Below are 15,665 nucleotides of genomic sequence, written 5' to 3'. Positions count from 1 at the left end.
AGATTATATTTTTATTTTTATTTAAATATAAAATTAAAAAATATAATATAATATAATTTATAATTTACATATAGTTTGGTTGGCTCAGTCTATTTCATTTTAAATTTTATTAACAAAATCAAACCAATTAACTGAATTTTTTTAAAAAAATATGAATCAAACCAAAAAATTGAATAAATCAAATCAAACAATAAAAATTTGATTCTATTGAATTTTTTATTTCGATTCAATTTTGCTCATCTTGAATTTTTTATTTCGATTTAATTTTGCTCATCCCTATTAGAGGGAATACTTTACACCGAACTTATATTCTTTCCCAAGCTTTTTTCAATATATTTCTTCATACCCAATGTCATCTTCTATTTTAATTAATTTTCTAGATTAATTTTGTAAGACCACTAATTATGATATAAAAATAAGTATATTATTCATTATTATCGCTTAAATAATTTTAAAAAGATAAAATCATAAGCTTTTATATATGGTAGTCATTAATTCAACAACATTTATTTTAGTGCTATATTAACGATCTTATCCCATTAAATCAAATAAATAAGGCAAAATTATATTCAGGTCTCACAAAAGATATTTAATTGTTAAAAAATCTTATAAAATGTATAAAATATTTTCAAGTTTTAATTTTTACATATCTATAACTTAACAAATGATATTTATAATTGAGCAACCAGCATTTTTCAATTTACACCCACTTTTCTTTTTAGAAATTAATTAATGTCACAACGGACCAACCGCTATTTCTGAATGAAAATGACAGTTGAGGGGTCACCGTCCTATACCTCTTTTGCTTGCTTACTCCAGCATCATCATCATCTTCTTCTTCTTCATTCATTCTGATTATATTCCTCTCTTGCATCTCTCTCGCTGTCTTTTCTCTCTCTTTCCTTTTCCTAATGCTATGTTTCACCAATTTTATTGGTGACCATGAAAAGATCATCAGCTGTTAATTATACCAAAGAGTTCAATACAAATAGTATAGAATGGGAGCTCAGACCTGGTGGTATGCTTGTTCAGAAGAGACAGCCTCTTCACTCTTCTTCTTCTTCTTCCTCCTCCATGATCAACATCAAGGTCTCTTATGGTTCTCATCACCATCACAGTATTACCCTCTCTCCACAGTCCACTTTTGGTAAGGCCACTTCCATATATAATATTCTTTAAAGTTCTTTATTTATTTCATTGTTGGCTTGTTTGAACATGAGATTTTATTAATTTGTAGGGGATCTGAAGAGAGCCCTTGAATCTGAGACTGGTTTGAAGCCTGAGGAACAGAGATTGATATTCAGAGGGAAAGAGAAGGAGGATGAAGAAAGGTTGGATATGGTGGGAGTGAAAGATATGTCAAAGATTATACTGCTGGAAGATCCTGCAAGTAGAGACAGGAAGCTTAAGGAGATTCAGAAGAATGAAGATATCTTAAAAGCTTCTGAATCAGTTTCCATTGTCAGATCAGAAGTTGATAAGCTATCAGAAAAGGTTGTATTATCTGTTGTTATTCTTCTTCTTCTTCTTCTTATTCTTCATGATTTTCTTAATTAATTAATTCTTGAATCTTTTCAAAAATTGAATCTCTTTTCTAAGTTATGTTTATTTAATGACTGTAATAAGGTGGGTGCTTTGGAGAGAACAGTGAATGGTGGCACTAAAGTTGCAGAGAAGGAATTTGTGATATTGACAGAATTGCTGATGGTTCAGTTGCTGAAACTGGACTCAATAGAGGCAGATGGAGAAGCTAAAGCAGAGAGACGAATCGAGGTAATTAAAACTTGTTTAATTTCGGTTTTTTAAAAATTATTTTCTACTTTTACAAATAATAAAAAAACTCGTTTTGATAAGTATTTTAAGTTTAAAATATTTTTAAATTGTTCTCAATTTTTTTTGTTAAATAAAAATATCTTAGAGTTATTTTCATTTTTTGTGTTTTTAAGATATTTGATTATTAAAAATTATTATTGGATATCACTATTATAGGAAGTAGGGACTATCAATCATTGGCAACCACCACTGTTGACTGATTTTCTTAAATTTTTAATTTTTTTTGAATTAAAATAATCAAACATATTTTCTTCTTGTTTTGTTTTAAAAAAAAAATTTTTTTAAAAATAATGGTTTGTAAAATAATCTTTCAAAATAAAAATGAAAACAATATCAAACAACCCCTAATCTCCGGCCAAAAAGAAACACAACCCATGCATTACACAAAGTCTACTTAATGTACTGTGCATCTACACATATTGTTCAAAAATTATAAATAGTAAAACTTACTAGAATTTTTATATTATATACATAGATTTGTGTTAGAATTATGGTCCTGAAATAGTTGAACTCAATGATGCTAGTGTTGCTTAATGACTCAAATTTTAATTTGATGAAGCTATTGCAGATATATATATGTTCTAATGAGTAAATAATCCTATTTTAAAATGCAAAAATTTCATCGGGTCGATACTATATTTGTCAGGCAATAAAACTGTGTGTCTCTGCTGCTATAACGCAAGAGACTATATATGGTTTTGGTGCTTCCCAACGAGTAACTAAAAATGCCTAAAAAATATCTAAAAACAATGAATAGTTAGAAGACAACTCATAATTGAGGGTTTGCCTTCCTAGCTCAATACCATGTTATTTTATATTAAAATAAAAATTTATAATGTTTTAAAACAAAACATGTTCATTGATCCTTATAATTTCATTGAGTTTTGTTTTTAATACATGTATTTTTTTTAGTATTTTTAGTTTCAATAAGATTATTTGATGTTTGTTTCTTGTATGTTCTTATAGTTTCTATATTTTTAAAAACACTAGAAAAAAACTTATAGGAACTAAAATTTTTTTTGATAAAACTATAAAAATCAATAATATGTTTTCTTTTTTTGAATAAATAGTTTATTATCAATCAGGACAATTCTGATTTAATATCTGAATTATCTAATTCAATATTAAATTTTTATAATTTTTATAAATTGATCATACAAATGTATTTTGGACAATCTAAATTTAATATTAATTTTTTTATAATTTTTATAAATTATTATTTTAATAAATATAATATATTAAAGATAAAGATAATATCCTAACTGGTACTTTTTAAAAAATATATTTCTGAAAAATTGTAAGTTAAAATTTTAAATTTGGATTGTTCAAAGTAAATCCAAATAATGAATTTATAAAATTATTAAAAATCTTAATATTAAATTTGGAAAATCTGAATTGAATCTAGACTATCCAATTGCTATTAAATAAATTTATTAAAAAAATATATAATTTTTATTTCAATAAATATACAATAAAAATAAAAATTTTAAATGTAAATCGTTAAAATTAAATTATATCAACAATCTAGATCTCAATTATCTGAGGCGTTGCACTATGCATGTACGCAGGTACGTCGCGTGCAGGACTATGTAGAGACACTTGACAACCTCAAGGCAAGAAATTGTAATGCTTTTACCATTGCCAACAATAATAATAAAGCAGTGTCGGTGAGCACCAAATGGGAGATATTTCAATCATCCACTACTGTCATCTCTCACAACTGGGAGCTCTTTGACTAATAAATGATCATTAATACAACTCCAAGTTAGTTTATTAAGCATTTATGTACATTTGTTTCAATAATTCAGTAATAGTTTGCTGGCAAATGTATAAGAGTCATGCCTCAAGAAATGTATATATAGATGTATTTGTGAGTGTGTGTATATACACATATATGATTTTGTATTGTTTATTTTATGAAAACCAGCTAGTTTCCTTTTCATGCTTTTTTAGATTGGTGGATTATTAATTAATAGGTTGCTATACCATGGAGAAAGGCTCATTTTAATAAGAATATTAAAGACACTGTAAAGGGGCATTTTTTTTCATGTCCAAGGGTTATTTTTTACCCTTAACTGTACACGAAAAGTCACAAATGTCCTTATATTTAACAATAATTAATTTTGTCTCTCAACTTTAAAGATTTCTTTTCTCATTACCTTACCATTTTATCACCGTTAGTGAGCCCCGCATTATATTTTTAATATTTTTAGCATAAAATATTTGTGTTGAAGGATAAAAATAACCCTTAACTTGATAAAAAGTATTTAAAAAATAGTGGTGTCGCACCTAAAAATGCGAAGTGGACAGCGCGCGAGAGCAGAAGTTTCGGCCTTTCTAAGCAAAAACCGGCTAAATGGAAATCACCACCAAAATTTTGAGAAAAATCTTAAAAAACTATTTAAGATAGGTAAGGATGGTATGTGAAATTAGAAAATAGGTTCGAGAGTCGATTAAGTATAAAAAAAGTATTAGGCACCCCATAACACCCATTTATGAGAACGGTTACCTAAAGTTTGTTGTGCTAAATTATATAGCTTTAAAGTTATTTTAATCATCCCTTTCTTATTCACATGTTTGATATATAAAAAAATGATAATAATTAAGTGAGAAATAGTTATTTACTTATGAGGGAGGACTTGACTTAGAATTAGATTCTGAGGCCTACATACCCTGTGATGAAAATCAAAATTCACATAGTTCAGGATTATAAGTTTGTTGGAGAAAATTATTTTTGAAGAGAAATTAATTAAAAATAATTTACTATTTTGCAACTAAAATAATTTTCTAAAATTTTGATATGTGTGTTTTAAATTGCATAAAGTAATTTAATTTTAATTATTTTCTTAATTTTTAAATTTTTGGAATAAAAAAAGAAAAGAGTTTAAAAATTATTTTTTTTATATTTATGATTGAAAATTTAACTGCTATATCTGCAAAACCTTATTAGCTTATACATTAATACAATTATTTTAAATTTTTGTGGAGATTCAAAATTCTCACATAATAAAAGATTAAATAGTATATATTTAAGTACATTTTTAATTTAATTGATTTAGAATATACTTTTCTATAAAAAACTTAATCATTATATTTACAAAGTTTTATTGACTCATGTGATAATATAATTATTTTAAAAGTCTATGAAGATTAAAAAATCTCACGTGACTAATAAATATAATCAATAAATATAATTATTATTTAAATATATTAATTTGATTAATTAATTTTTTTAAATTGTGTATTATATCATTATTTATAAAAATCATTTATTTATTATAGAAATTAAGAACTACAACACTTATGAGAACTTATTATCCTACACAATGAGGTGATTAATTTAATTATCTACGAAGATTCTTTAAATCTCACATGATATTATTTAAATGTTTTTTTAATAATTTAAATCATATTTGGGAAGTGATAAGAACAAAATTGTTAATGTAAGTAATGGACCATTAGAACCCATGTTTAATAAACAAGATTGATTATTATACTTGTAAAATCTTATTAATTTATATAGTATGAAATCACGTTGAACGCCAATGAAAATTCTCAAAATCTCAAAATACAAGCTCTAAAATTCAAGATAAGGCATTTATGAATAATGCTGTGTACTTAAGAATAACTAAAAACATAGAATTCATCGGAACAAAAAGAAGAGCAAACCATGTTATATTTCACTTCTCTTTTGACTTGGCATTACAACAAATTCTCTCACTGTTTGAGACACTAATATGACTGATATAAGCTCAAAATCAAATCAAGCTAATTAGAACAGCAATAAAACTTGGGCCTTCTTTTACAGAAAGTCAAGAATATATAATGTGTTAAATGCTTGAAGGAAAAATTGATTCCAATAACTTCTCATGGACTGAATTCTATAGAAAAGAACAAAAAGAATAATCAAACTAATGCCAAGAATAAGCCAAAACCCAAATCAAAGACAATCCAATGATAATAATCAATCAACACCACTTGAGTTAAAGGAAATACAATTCAACAATTGACTCAATAACCACAATAACCTTTTTTTTATGTCTAAGAGAAAAAACCATGGTGGGAAAATGCCCAAAACCAAATTAAATTGATAAAGAGAGCAAATAGAACTTTAATCAAGTTTTTCATAAAAGAGAAAAAGTCCAAAACACCTTCTAATGCATATTAAAATCTTTGGAGAAAATCACTTAGAGCAATTCCACCTACTACAGTGGACAAAAGGATTTCAGCTTAACAAATTTTCATAATTTGTATGCAACCAATATTTGATTCCCAAGATCAAATAGGATTTTATAGGTAGTCAATTAGTGACCCATACTAACTCATGCCAATCACGTAAGAACTTAAAAACAACCAGGGGGAGGAAAACAAAATCTCTTCAAACCATGGCCTTTATCTGCAATTTTCAAACCAAGAGGATACTTTTTTATACCAAGGCAGAACAAACACTCAGCATAGATGCACACATAAAATCAAATCAAAGAATATCTCATTCTAACCAGAATAAATGCATATACGGAACCTATCACAGCACTACTAAATCTTCAAGCAAAATATATTATCTTTGTTAAGATCCTGATTAAAAATTCTCTATTGATAGTTTAAGGATTATTTTCAACATTCAAACAACATTACCATGATCAAATTGTTGGAAATAAAATCCAACATATAGGGCCAGACATGTATATATTAAAAATGTATGGCCATTATCTAATTAAGTCTAAATAAAGTGATCTATTTGGATTTAAGTTTAAAGGCTTAGGGGTTTAATTGTGATGGGAAAAATGTGTAGAGACTAAGGTGATATTTATGATTTGTTTATGGGCCAAATCACAAATATTACAAACCTATTAACTTTATAAATAAGGGTTGTGGTCACTGGTTTGGTCAGTTAAAAGAAAAGTTCACCAGTCCCCCTTCTTGGAAACATACAGAGTTCCCACCGGTAACAAATCCAAAAAACACACCCTCAAAACATGGCGATTGATTCAGGTACGCTTTCGTGTTTTATCTTTAACCCTGAGTTTTGATATAGAAATGATCTTATAAGCTTATATAGATTTGATTATGCCTTTATACTCTTCCACTATTATGATCAAATCTATCATTTGGTATCAAAGCCTCTTTCTATAATCAATTCTTTTGGAAAATATATTTGGTTGATTTTTTTTCCTTTCCCGCCTCCACACCTTCGAAGTTTTCATCTGTACTAGTTTTTTTTTAAACTTACCCACAAAAACAAAACAAAACAAGTTTGTATAAGGATTCAGAACCCAATTTTGTTTGTACTTAGGTATTGTAGTCGGCGGTTACAGAGGCAATTAACAATCATGGATGATAGTTACCGACAGTAACTTTCGATAACTGCCGATAATTGCTCCGGTCGGCCACCCTTAAAGCTTGGTTCCCATGGAGGAAGCATATTTGGATGGGGAATTCTTTCCAAAAAAAATAAAAATAAAAATAAAAAAAATTTGCCCTTTTCGCTGCTACGTGGGGATCTTAATTGACTGAAGAAACCACCGACTGGAATTTTCTCACTCAAACTACTAGGTTGATGGTTATGGGTATGAGTTTTTTTTTTCAGATCAGTGTCTTTTGTTTTTTGTTTTTATTCTCTCTACAAAATACAAGCCTAGGATTTTTTTTTCCAGAACCAAAACGATGAAGATGATTTAGTTATAATAATATATTAAAATATTAAGGGTCCACAATGGTTTAATGTGTAGATGGATTAAGGGAAGGGAAATTTGATTTGACCTTTCCAATATATGATGTTATTATTATATGTGAAGATTTATTTACAGTGAGGCCCACATATTAAATAAATTAATAAATAGTATCTTGATTGAAAATCATGATAAAATTGCTTGATGATTACGCATATGAGTTGGTGGCCCACAACTTTGCTTTTCAATCAAACTTTCTATCAAATGTATAAGGATTTTTTTTTTTTGGGTTACATTTGTGATTTGAATAGATATATGGAGATCACTAACCAAAATATTTGGGCTAAATATCATTATGATGATTATATTAGAATTGTTATATATATAATGTTGTTTTAAGATCTAATAATTAAATTCAAATAATTACATAAGGCATTTTATTTAATTTAACTCTCTAAAGTTTATCTATTATTTTTATGATTATATTGACACATGAATGTCACTAAAGTGACCTCTCCTGTGAAAATATTTTTTTATATAATAGATTATTTTAGTGTGTGCATGATATCATGTGAGTATTTTAATTAACCCAAAGGAAGATTGATGCTTGATCGAATTATGCATGCACATATACAATGATAAATGTGTGACAATTATAAAATATTACATGTGAATAATATTTTAATGCAAAAATTATTTATTATTTGGCAGTAATTATTGTCAATATTTGATTATTGAAACAAGATTACCACTTACAATTAATATCATTGTCCAAAGACTTAATATTAATGTTGTATCAATATCTTGACATAGGTGTTAATTATTTAAATTTATTTTTTGTTAGTTGAATTTTTTGTCGTGAGTATAATTTATTGTATTGTATTCTTTTCTTTTAGCTATTGTTTCATCAATATCCACCAATTTGAATTCTGTTCCTATATTGAGTAGAACAAACTTTAAGGAATGGAAAGACACCATACAAATTATGTTGGGTTGCATGGATCTAGACCTTGCATTAAGGGTTGAGCAACCTCCTCTTACAGATGTAAGTTCCTCTGATGAAAGGAGGTACTTTAAGAAGTGGGATCGCTCAAATCGCATGAGTCTAATGATCATTAAGCGCACCATTCCGGAGTCTTTTAGAGGTGCAGTGTCTGAAGGGCTCACCAATGCTAAAGATTTCCTCACTAAAATTGAAAAACGCTTTGCAAAAAGTGATAAGGCGGAAACAAGCATGCTTTTGCAATGCTTAATTTCCATGAAGTATAAAGGAAAAGGAAACATTAGAGAATATATTATGGAAATGTCTCATATAGCTGCTAAGCTTAAGGAACTCAAGCTTTTGCTATCTGAAGACTTATTGGAGCATTTGGTTTTAATCTCTCTCCCTATGCATTACAGTCATTTCAAAGTCAGTTATAACTATCAGAAGGAGAAATGGACTCTAAATGAGCTCATTTCCTATCTTGTTCAAGAGGAGGAGAGACTAAAACATGATAGCACTAAAAGTGCTAATTTTGCGATCAATATAAAATATAAAATAATAAAACTAAAACTTTTTTATAGACAAAAATTTAAGTAAGTTGGGTCCAAGGCTCTCATCTCGGCTAAGACAATGTTCCAGAGACTTAAAGAATGTTTGTAAAGATATTTACAGATTATCCACTAATAAGACTTGTAATTTAAGTTGATTCTAAATAAGTTTAAAAAAAATATTAAGGCCTAGCTTAATTGTTTTTTTTATGTTCAGGCCAAGTCTAATTAAATTCGGGCTTGGCCTGAATATTTGGATGTAATTTACATTTTTAAAAAATAAATATTAAATATTAATTTTTTAATTTTTAGCTTATTTTATACTATGAGACTGTATATTTGGGTATATGATGATAGATATTTTTGTTAAAAATTTAAAATATTGATATTTTTATCTTTTTAATCTATGGAATAACTTAAAATAATATTTAAAATATATTTTAATATTATTTTTAAATTTTAATACCCACAATTTTTTTAAAGTTGAGTCTTCTGCATTTTTTAAGTATTCTAAAAATTATATTTTATGTTTTTTATAATAATAAAAATAATCAATTTTAAAATTAAAATGATTTTTCTGAAAAAATAGAGAAAAAATGACAATTTGAGTATTTGCACTATCCAAACAAATTTGAAGTTTAAGAGTATTTGGGTCATAAGCTTTGACTATATGAATTTTTTTATTAAATTTAGATTTTGTCAAGCCCGGACAGAATAAGTACATTTTGTCTAAATTTTTGGCTCTATTTATCAAAAAAAATTTTACATTGTCAATAAAATTGGATCTCTCAAGTGCGGGCTTGCCAAATTTCATGGGGGTTGGTTATAATTAAATGCTTACCAAGTCAAGTGACTTTTATTGATCGAAACTAAGATGAAACTTGATATAAATGTAGAAGACTCGGTTTTAGTTGTCTTTGTTTTAAAAGTGGGAAATAATAAAATTCGAAGAAGGAATAATATAAAAAAATGATCGGCCTGGTTTTAACACGAACTGGTTGGTATCTAAAATGAAAAAATAATGGGAAGGGAGGAATGAAGTGAGAATGAGTGGCCACAAAGTGAGGGAGAACGGTGGCCTCAACCTGGGGCGGTGGAAGCCACAGTGGATGGACGGTTCCTCATCTCTTTTTCCTCTCTTTCTTTTTTTTTTTTTTTTTTTTGCTTTATTTCGCCTGCCACCCCCAACTCTCTCTAGTGCACAGATGATAAAGTATCCAACTCTCTCACTGCGCTTAATCCATTGGTTGCAAATGGATATTTAAAAGAAAATGCGATGCACATGGTAATGTGGAGAGATATAAAGCTCATCTTGTGGCAAAGGGCTTTACTCAAAAGGAAGGGATTGACTATAAAGAGACTTTCTCTCCAGTTTCTTTGAAAGATTCTATTAGGATAATCATGGCCTTAGTTTCATATTTTGACCTTGCGCTTTATCAAATGGATGTCAAAGTTGCGTTTCTCAATAGTGACATTGATGAATCAATCTATATGGTGCAACCAGAAAACTGTGTTACGAGACTCAAAGAAAACAATTTACAAATTAAGAAAATTCATCTATGGGCTTAAGTAAGCTTCTCGTCAGTGGTACTACAAATTTCATCAAGTTATTATCTCATTTGGCTTTAAGGCAAACCTTGTTGATAACTGCGTGTATTAAAAGTTCAGTGGGGGTAATATCATATTCCTAGTTTTATATGTGGATGACATATTGCTTGCCACTAATGATAAAGGATTATTAAATGAAACCAAGGAATTTCTATCAAGAAATTTTGAGATGAAAGATCTTGGTAAAGCATCTTTTGTATTGGGAATCAAGATACATCAAGACTATACTCAAGGTATTCTTGGTTTATCACAAAGGAACAATATAAATAAAGTCCTTAGCAGGTTTGGCATGCAAAATTGCAGACCAGGTAATACCCTTGTTTCTAAAAGTAATAAATTTAGGCCTCAATCAATACCCTAAGACTCAAGTTAAAATTAAAGCCATACAAAACTTTCCCTATACATCAGCTATAGGGAATCTGATGTATGCCCAAGTTTGTACACGTCCAGATATTGTGTACATTGTTGGCATGTTAGGTAGATATCTAAGTAATCCATGAGAGATTCGTTGGAAAGCAGCCAAACGAGTTATATGCTATTTGAAAAGAACAAGGAACTGCATGCTCATATACCGTCGATCAGATCAATTGAAGATCATAGCACATTCTAATTTTGACTTCAGTAGATGCCAAGATAGTAACATGTCCACTTCAGGCTACATTTTTCTATTGGCTAGTGGAGCTGTTTCTTAGAGAAGTGCCAAACAGACACTTATAACTTCTTCCACATTTAAAGAATATGTAGCTTGTTTTGAGGCATTTAATCATGCAATTTGGCTACAAAATTTTGTCACTGGGCTGTGCATTATAACAAACATAGAAAGACCATTAAAGCTATATTATGATAATAAAACTATAGTTTAATATGCAAATAACAATAAGAGCTCGTCTAAGTTAAAGCACATAGACATTGAATTCCTTGTTGTGAAAGAAAGAGTACATAATGGACATATATCTATTGAACACATTAGGTCAAAATCTATGTTAGCAAATCCTTTTACAAAAGGATTAAAACTAGAGGTCTTTTTAGAGCATGTTGCTCATATGGGTGTTATTATATTTGAGGATATCTTAGTATAGTGGGAGTATATAGTGTTCAATGCAAGACTATTTTATGCTAAAGTGTATTTTCTGATCAAGAATGAAGTTATGCAGTATTAAGTTATTGTATTCCATTTTGTTACATCATGTTGAAGTAATGATTTCACTAAAGTTAGGATGACCAGTTGGAAATAGACATGTATAGGTCACATCACATGTAATTTTTCATGCTACACATCTATGATTGATCTATGTCATTGATTGTATTGGTAGATGTGACCATTGCTAGGCCTAGTCATTGTGTACTTATGACAAAAGCCTCTTTGATCCTATATTGATTTAGTCAATGGACCAGATTGTTTATACCCTGTGTATATAATGGCACATATTTTTTTAAGCTCATAAGAATAAACACATTTTTATCAAGATTTACGTATGTGGCCCAATGGGAGATTGTAGGAAATAAAATCCAACATATGGAGCCACACATGTATATATTAAAAATGTGTGGCCATTATTTAATTAAGTCTAAATAAAATGATCTATTTGGATTAAAGTTTGAAGGCTTAGGGGTATAATTGTGATAAGATAAATGTGTAAAGACTAAGGTGATATTTATGATTTGTTTAGAGGCCATATCATAAATATCGCAAACCTATTAACCCTATAAATAAGGATTGTGGTCACTGGTTTGGCCGGTTAAAAGGAACGTTCTCCAATTCCCTTTCTTGAAAACATATAGAGTTCCTACTGGTAACAAATCCAGAAAACACACCCTCAAAACATGGCGATTAATTCAAGTATGCTTTCGTGTTCTATCTTTATCCCTGAGCTTTGATATAGAAATGATCATATGGGCTTGTGTAGATTTGATTATGCCTTCATACTCTTCCATTGTTATGATCAAATCTATCACAAGCTTCCTCATTAACAGAGGCTAGCCATGCTACAAACATCATACAAGCATCCTTTAGAAGAGTTTTAGATCACCATGCTTTCGAATTTATGAATCCCATACAAAGGCTATAAACTGCAGCATTAGTTGATAAACTTATACCTGAGACAAGAAATACATAGTGAGATGAAGATGCAACCAGGTCTTCCTGCTCGCCATTCAAAACTGAGCTCTTCCTCTTGTTTATTGATTTTCTTCTTTTCTTTCTTATTTTGTGCACAATTCTAGCTTCTTCAAATGCTCAACCGCTCGCCACTTCCCTCTGAGTGCTCCACAACTCTTCTCTAGCTCTTAGTTGTTCTTCATTGCTCCATGTGCTTCCAAACTCGAATCCTTCTCGTCTCTCTTATTCTCGGTCCTTCTCAGAAAATCAAAACCCAGATTCCTCTTTCTCTTTCCATCTCCCATATCTTTTTTTTTTCACCTTCATTGACCTCTGCCTCTTCCTTCTCTAGATTTTTTGTCCTCTACTAAAACCTAGATTCGGCCTTCTTTGACTCTGCCTCTCTCGTCTAGATCCCTTTTTTCTTTAGCTCTCTCGGTTCTCTCTCTTCCATACTCGATCCCCCATTGACTCTCGGTCTCTCCCCTTTTTTTCTATTTTCTGTCTTCCTAATCGAAGCAAAATACCTGTTCTTCCTCTTACCGTGCATGTCTCTTCTCTCTGCCCGCGTCGAAAGTGTCTGTCTGTGTGCATCTACTCTAGTCTTCTCAGTCGCACGCAAGTCTGCTCTCTTTTGCTCTCTAGCCGAAAGTGTGCTGTGTTTGTGTGTCTGTTTTCTCTCTCATTTTTGCTCTGCCTTTTTGTCTGTGCTTCTCTTTTGCTCATCTCTGGCTGAAAGTATTTTTCACGTGACTGGAGTTTCTGCTCTGCCTTCTGCTTTTTCTGCTAGACTCCCTCTGCATTTTTGTCTTCTCCACTCTATGTCTACTGTATTTCGTTTTTTACGGGAAAGCCCTTTAGGGCTGTGATGAAACCCTGATGATTCAGCGTTTCATCCGGCCCACATTTATCTTTTTTTTGGTCTTTTTAATGCCTTTTTTAATCTAATTTTTAAAACTAACTTAAAAGAGTTAACTCTCAAAAATTAATTTTTAATATTTTTAAATGGTTCAAATAATTTAAATTTTTTTAAGATTTAAGTGAGCTATTTTTAATTATTTTATATTATTATTTTTTTAAAATATAATCCTAAAAAAGATTAAATTTTATTTTTGTATTTTTATATTTTTTTAGTTATTTTAATGAATTAAAAGAAATAAAATCTTAACCAACAAAAAATTATCTAGGTTAAAATAAAATTAAACCCTATTAATTAAAAAAATATTTTGAAATATAATCCTAAAAAGGATTAAATTGTATTTTTATATTTTTTGGTCAAATTTATTATTATTTTGATTAAATTTAAAAAAATATTCAGACAAAATACAGTGTTTACAAGCAAAATCCACTGATAATTTATGGTTGTTAAGTGTTTTAAATGTTAGGGTAATAATGAAAAAAATCTTTAAAATTAAAAGATAAAATTGACTCATAATTAAATTTATAAATATTTGTGACATTTTATGTATAATTTAAAAATAAAAATGATCCTTAACTTTTTTTCTTAGGGCAGTTAAATTAAGTAAGAGTTGTGCGCTACACACTTTTTATAATCTCTTGTTTTTTTTTTTTTTAATTTCATTGTCAGTATCCTATGAAATTTAGGGGTACTATAGATATCTGCTTAGATTAATCCAAAATTCCGTTATTGGGCCGTTATCTTAAAATAAGATAATTTAACTTTCTCAAGTAATTGAATAAAACACCTTTTGGTATTCTTTCTAATAATGAATAGAAAATGAATATTTTATATTTATTAGTTATATTAACTTTTTAGGTTTAGATTTTGATTGAAGATATATACGGTTTGTTTAAAAAACGTACTGAAAAATGTTCGGTTTAATGAATTTAATCCAATAAAGAAGAAGGGGCTGGCCCAACCAATTTTGTAGCCCATTAACGGATTAGAAAGCTGAAATAATGAAATATTAACCTTTTTTTTAATCAGATGAAATAAAAAATTAGTCTCAGAGCCAATTTGATTTCTGCTTTTAAAAGTAAAAAATGAAAAAAAATTGTTTAGATATGCTTTTTGAACTTACATATTTTTAAAACTATTCTCATTTTTTGGTTCTTAAAAACATAAAAAGGGAAACATGTTAGACCTATTTTCAGTTTCTTTGTTTTTTTTTTTAAATACACTCCATTTGATTATTGTAAATTACCTTCAATTATGGTAAACCATTATCATAGGTCACTATTATTAACTATTTTTAACTCTAAAATTATTTTCAAATTAACATAATCAAACAGTTTTTTTTGTTTTGTTTTGAAAAACAATTGTAATTGGTTTACAAAATAGTTTTTACAAACAAAAAAAAAATGGGAACAAAACCAAACAAACCCAAAGTATTTTTAAAGATAAGGAAATTAATAAGGGTACATTAAGAAATTTCTTTATTTTTCAAACATTAGCAATAATATAAATATCTCTTTTTAGTTCTTATAAGGTAGTTAGAAGTGACTCATATAAGAATAAAGGAAGTGCTATTCTATATGTTTTAGCTATAGTAAAATATAACACTTGCAAATAACTAAGGTTAAGTTGAGCGAAAAGGACAAATCTCTTACGGCATGATAAATTCACGTTGGAATTCTCAATAAAAAACTACCCATATTTAGCATATGGTCATGACTCGAATAAGATATATCACTTGATCATAAACAAATTTACAAGATACAAATTAAGTATGTGGGTCTGTTCACATGAACCAGAACAAGTTATTTTTGACAAATTAATTTGAGTTTGGTTGCTTAAATAGATTTAAGCATGATTATTAATATGTTTTTTGAGACCTTGTAATCTACAATGATTCTCTAAGTACAAGGTCTTGAGATAAAACTTTGGGAAACCTTTTGATTTGGAAAAAAATTTTATTACTCACCTACTGCTAGATTCTTTTACCTAAAATGATCTAATTAAA

At 28.8% G+C, this 15,665-nt stretch overlaps 2 protein-coding genes across 2 annotated transcripts; both read left to right on the top strand.

Annotated features, from left to right (window-relative positions):
• The first annotated feature begins 851 nt into the window (after positions 1–851).
• LOC129303944 (BAG family molecular chaperone regulator 4-like) lies at positions 852–3,775 on the top strand. The gene is made up of 4 exons (XM_054943538.1): positions 852–1,147; positions 1,238–1,494; positions 1,627–1,773; positions 3,402–3,775. Exons 1-4 carry the CDS (start codon positions 943–945, stop codon positions 3,570–3,572), a joined length of 780 nt encoding a protein of 259 aa, XP_054799513.1. The 5' UTR covers positions 852–942; the 3' UTR covers positions 3,573–3,775.
• A 3,034-nt stretch (positions 3,776–6,809) lies between these two features.
• On the top strand, positions 6,810–13,621 carry LOC129302732 (uncharacterized). Its single transcript, XM_054941624.1, has 3 exons — positions 6,810–6,825; positions 8,399–8,874; positions 13,532–13,621. The coding sequence occupies exons 1-3, from the start codon at positions 6,810–6,812 to the stop codon at positions 13,619–13,621; spliced, it is 582 nt and encodes a 193-aa protein (XP_054797599.1).
• The last annotated feature ends 2,044 nt before the right edge of the window (positions 13,622–15,665 follow it).

Source organism: Prosopis cineraria, unplaced genomic scaffold (genome assembly GCF_029017545.1).
Source record: "Prosopis cineraria cultivar Desert tree isolate PC_DT_omini unplaced genomic scaffold, ASM2901754v1 PC2, whole genome shotgun sequence".
Lineage (NCBI taxonomy): Eukaryota > Viridiplantae > Streptophyta > Magnoliopsida > Fabales > Fabaceae > Prosopis > Prosopis cineraria.
Note: the sequence above shows the minus strand (reverse complement) of the source record. Positions and strands in the feature narration are given on the sequence as shown.

What these genes read in the sequence shown, in the direction of transcription:
- LOC129302732 (XM_054941624.1), top strand. An exon ending in AAGACTTATTGGAGCATTTG is followed by an intron (nt 8,875 to 13,531) that starts GTTTTAATCTCT and finishes TTTTTCTGCTAG; the next exon opens with ACTCCCTCTGCATTTTTGTC.
- LOC129303944 (XM_054943538.1), top strand. Translation starts at nt 943, where the DNA reads ATGAAAAGATCATCAGCTGTTAATTATACCAAAGAGTTCAATACAAAT. An exon ending in CTCTCCACAGTCCACTTTTG is followed by an intron (nt 1,148 to 1,237) that starts GTAAGGCCACTT and finishes ATTAATTTGTAG; the next exon opens with GGGATCTGAAGAGAGCCCTT. An exon ending in TTGATAAGCTATCAGAAAAG is followed by an intron (nt 1,495 to 1,626) that starts GTTGTATTATCT and finishes GACTGTAATAAG; the next exon opens with GTGGGTGCTTTGGAGAGAAC.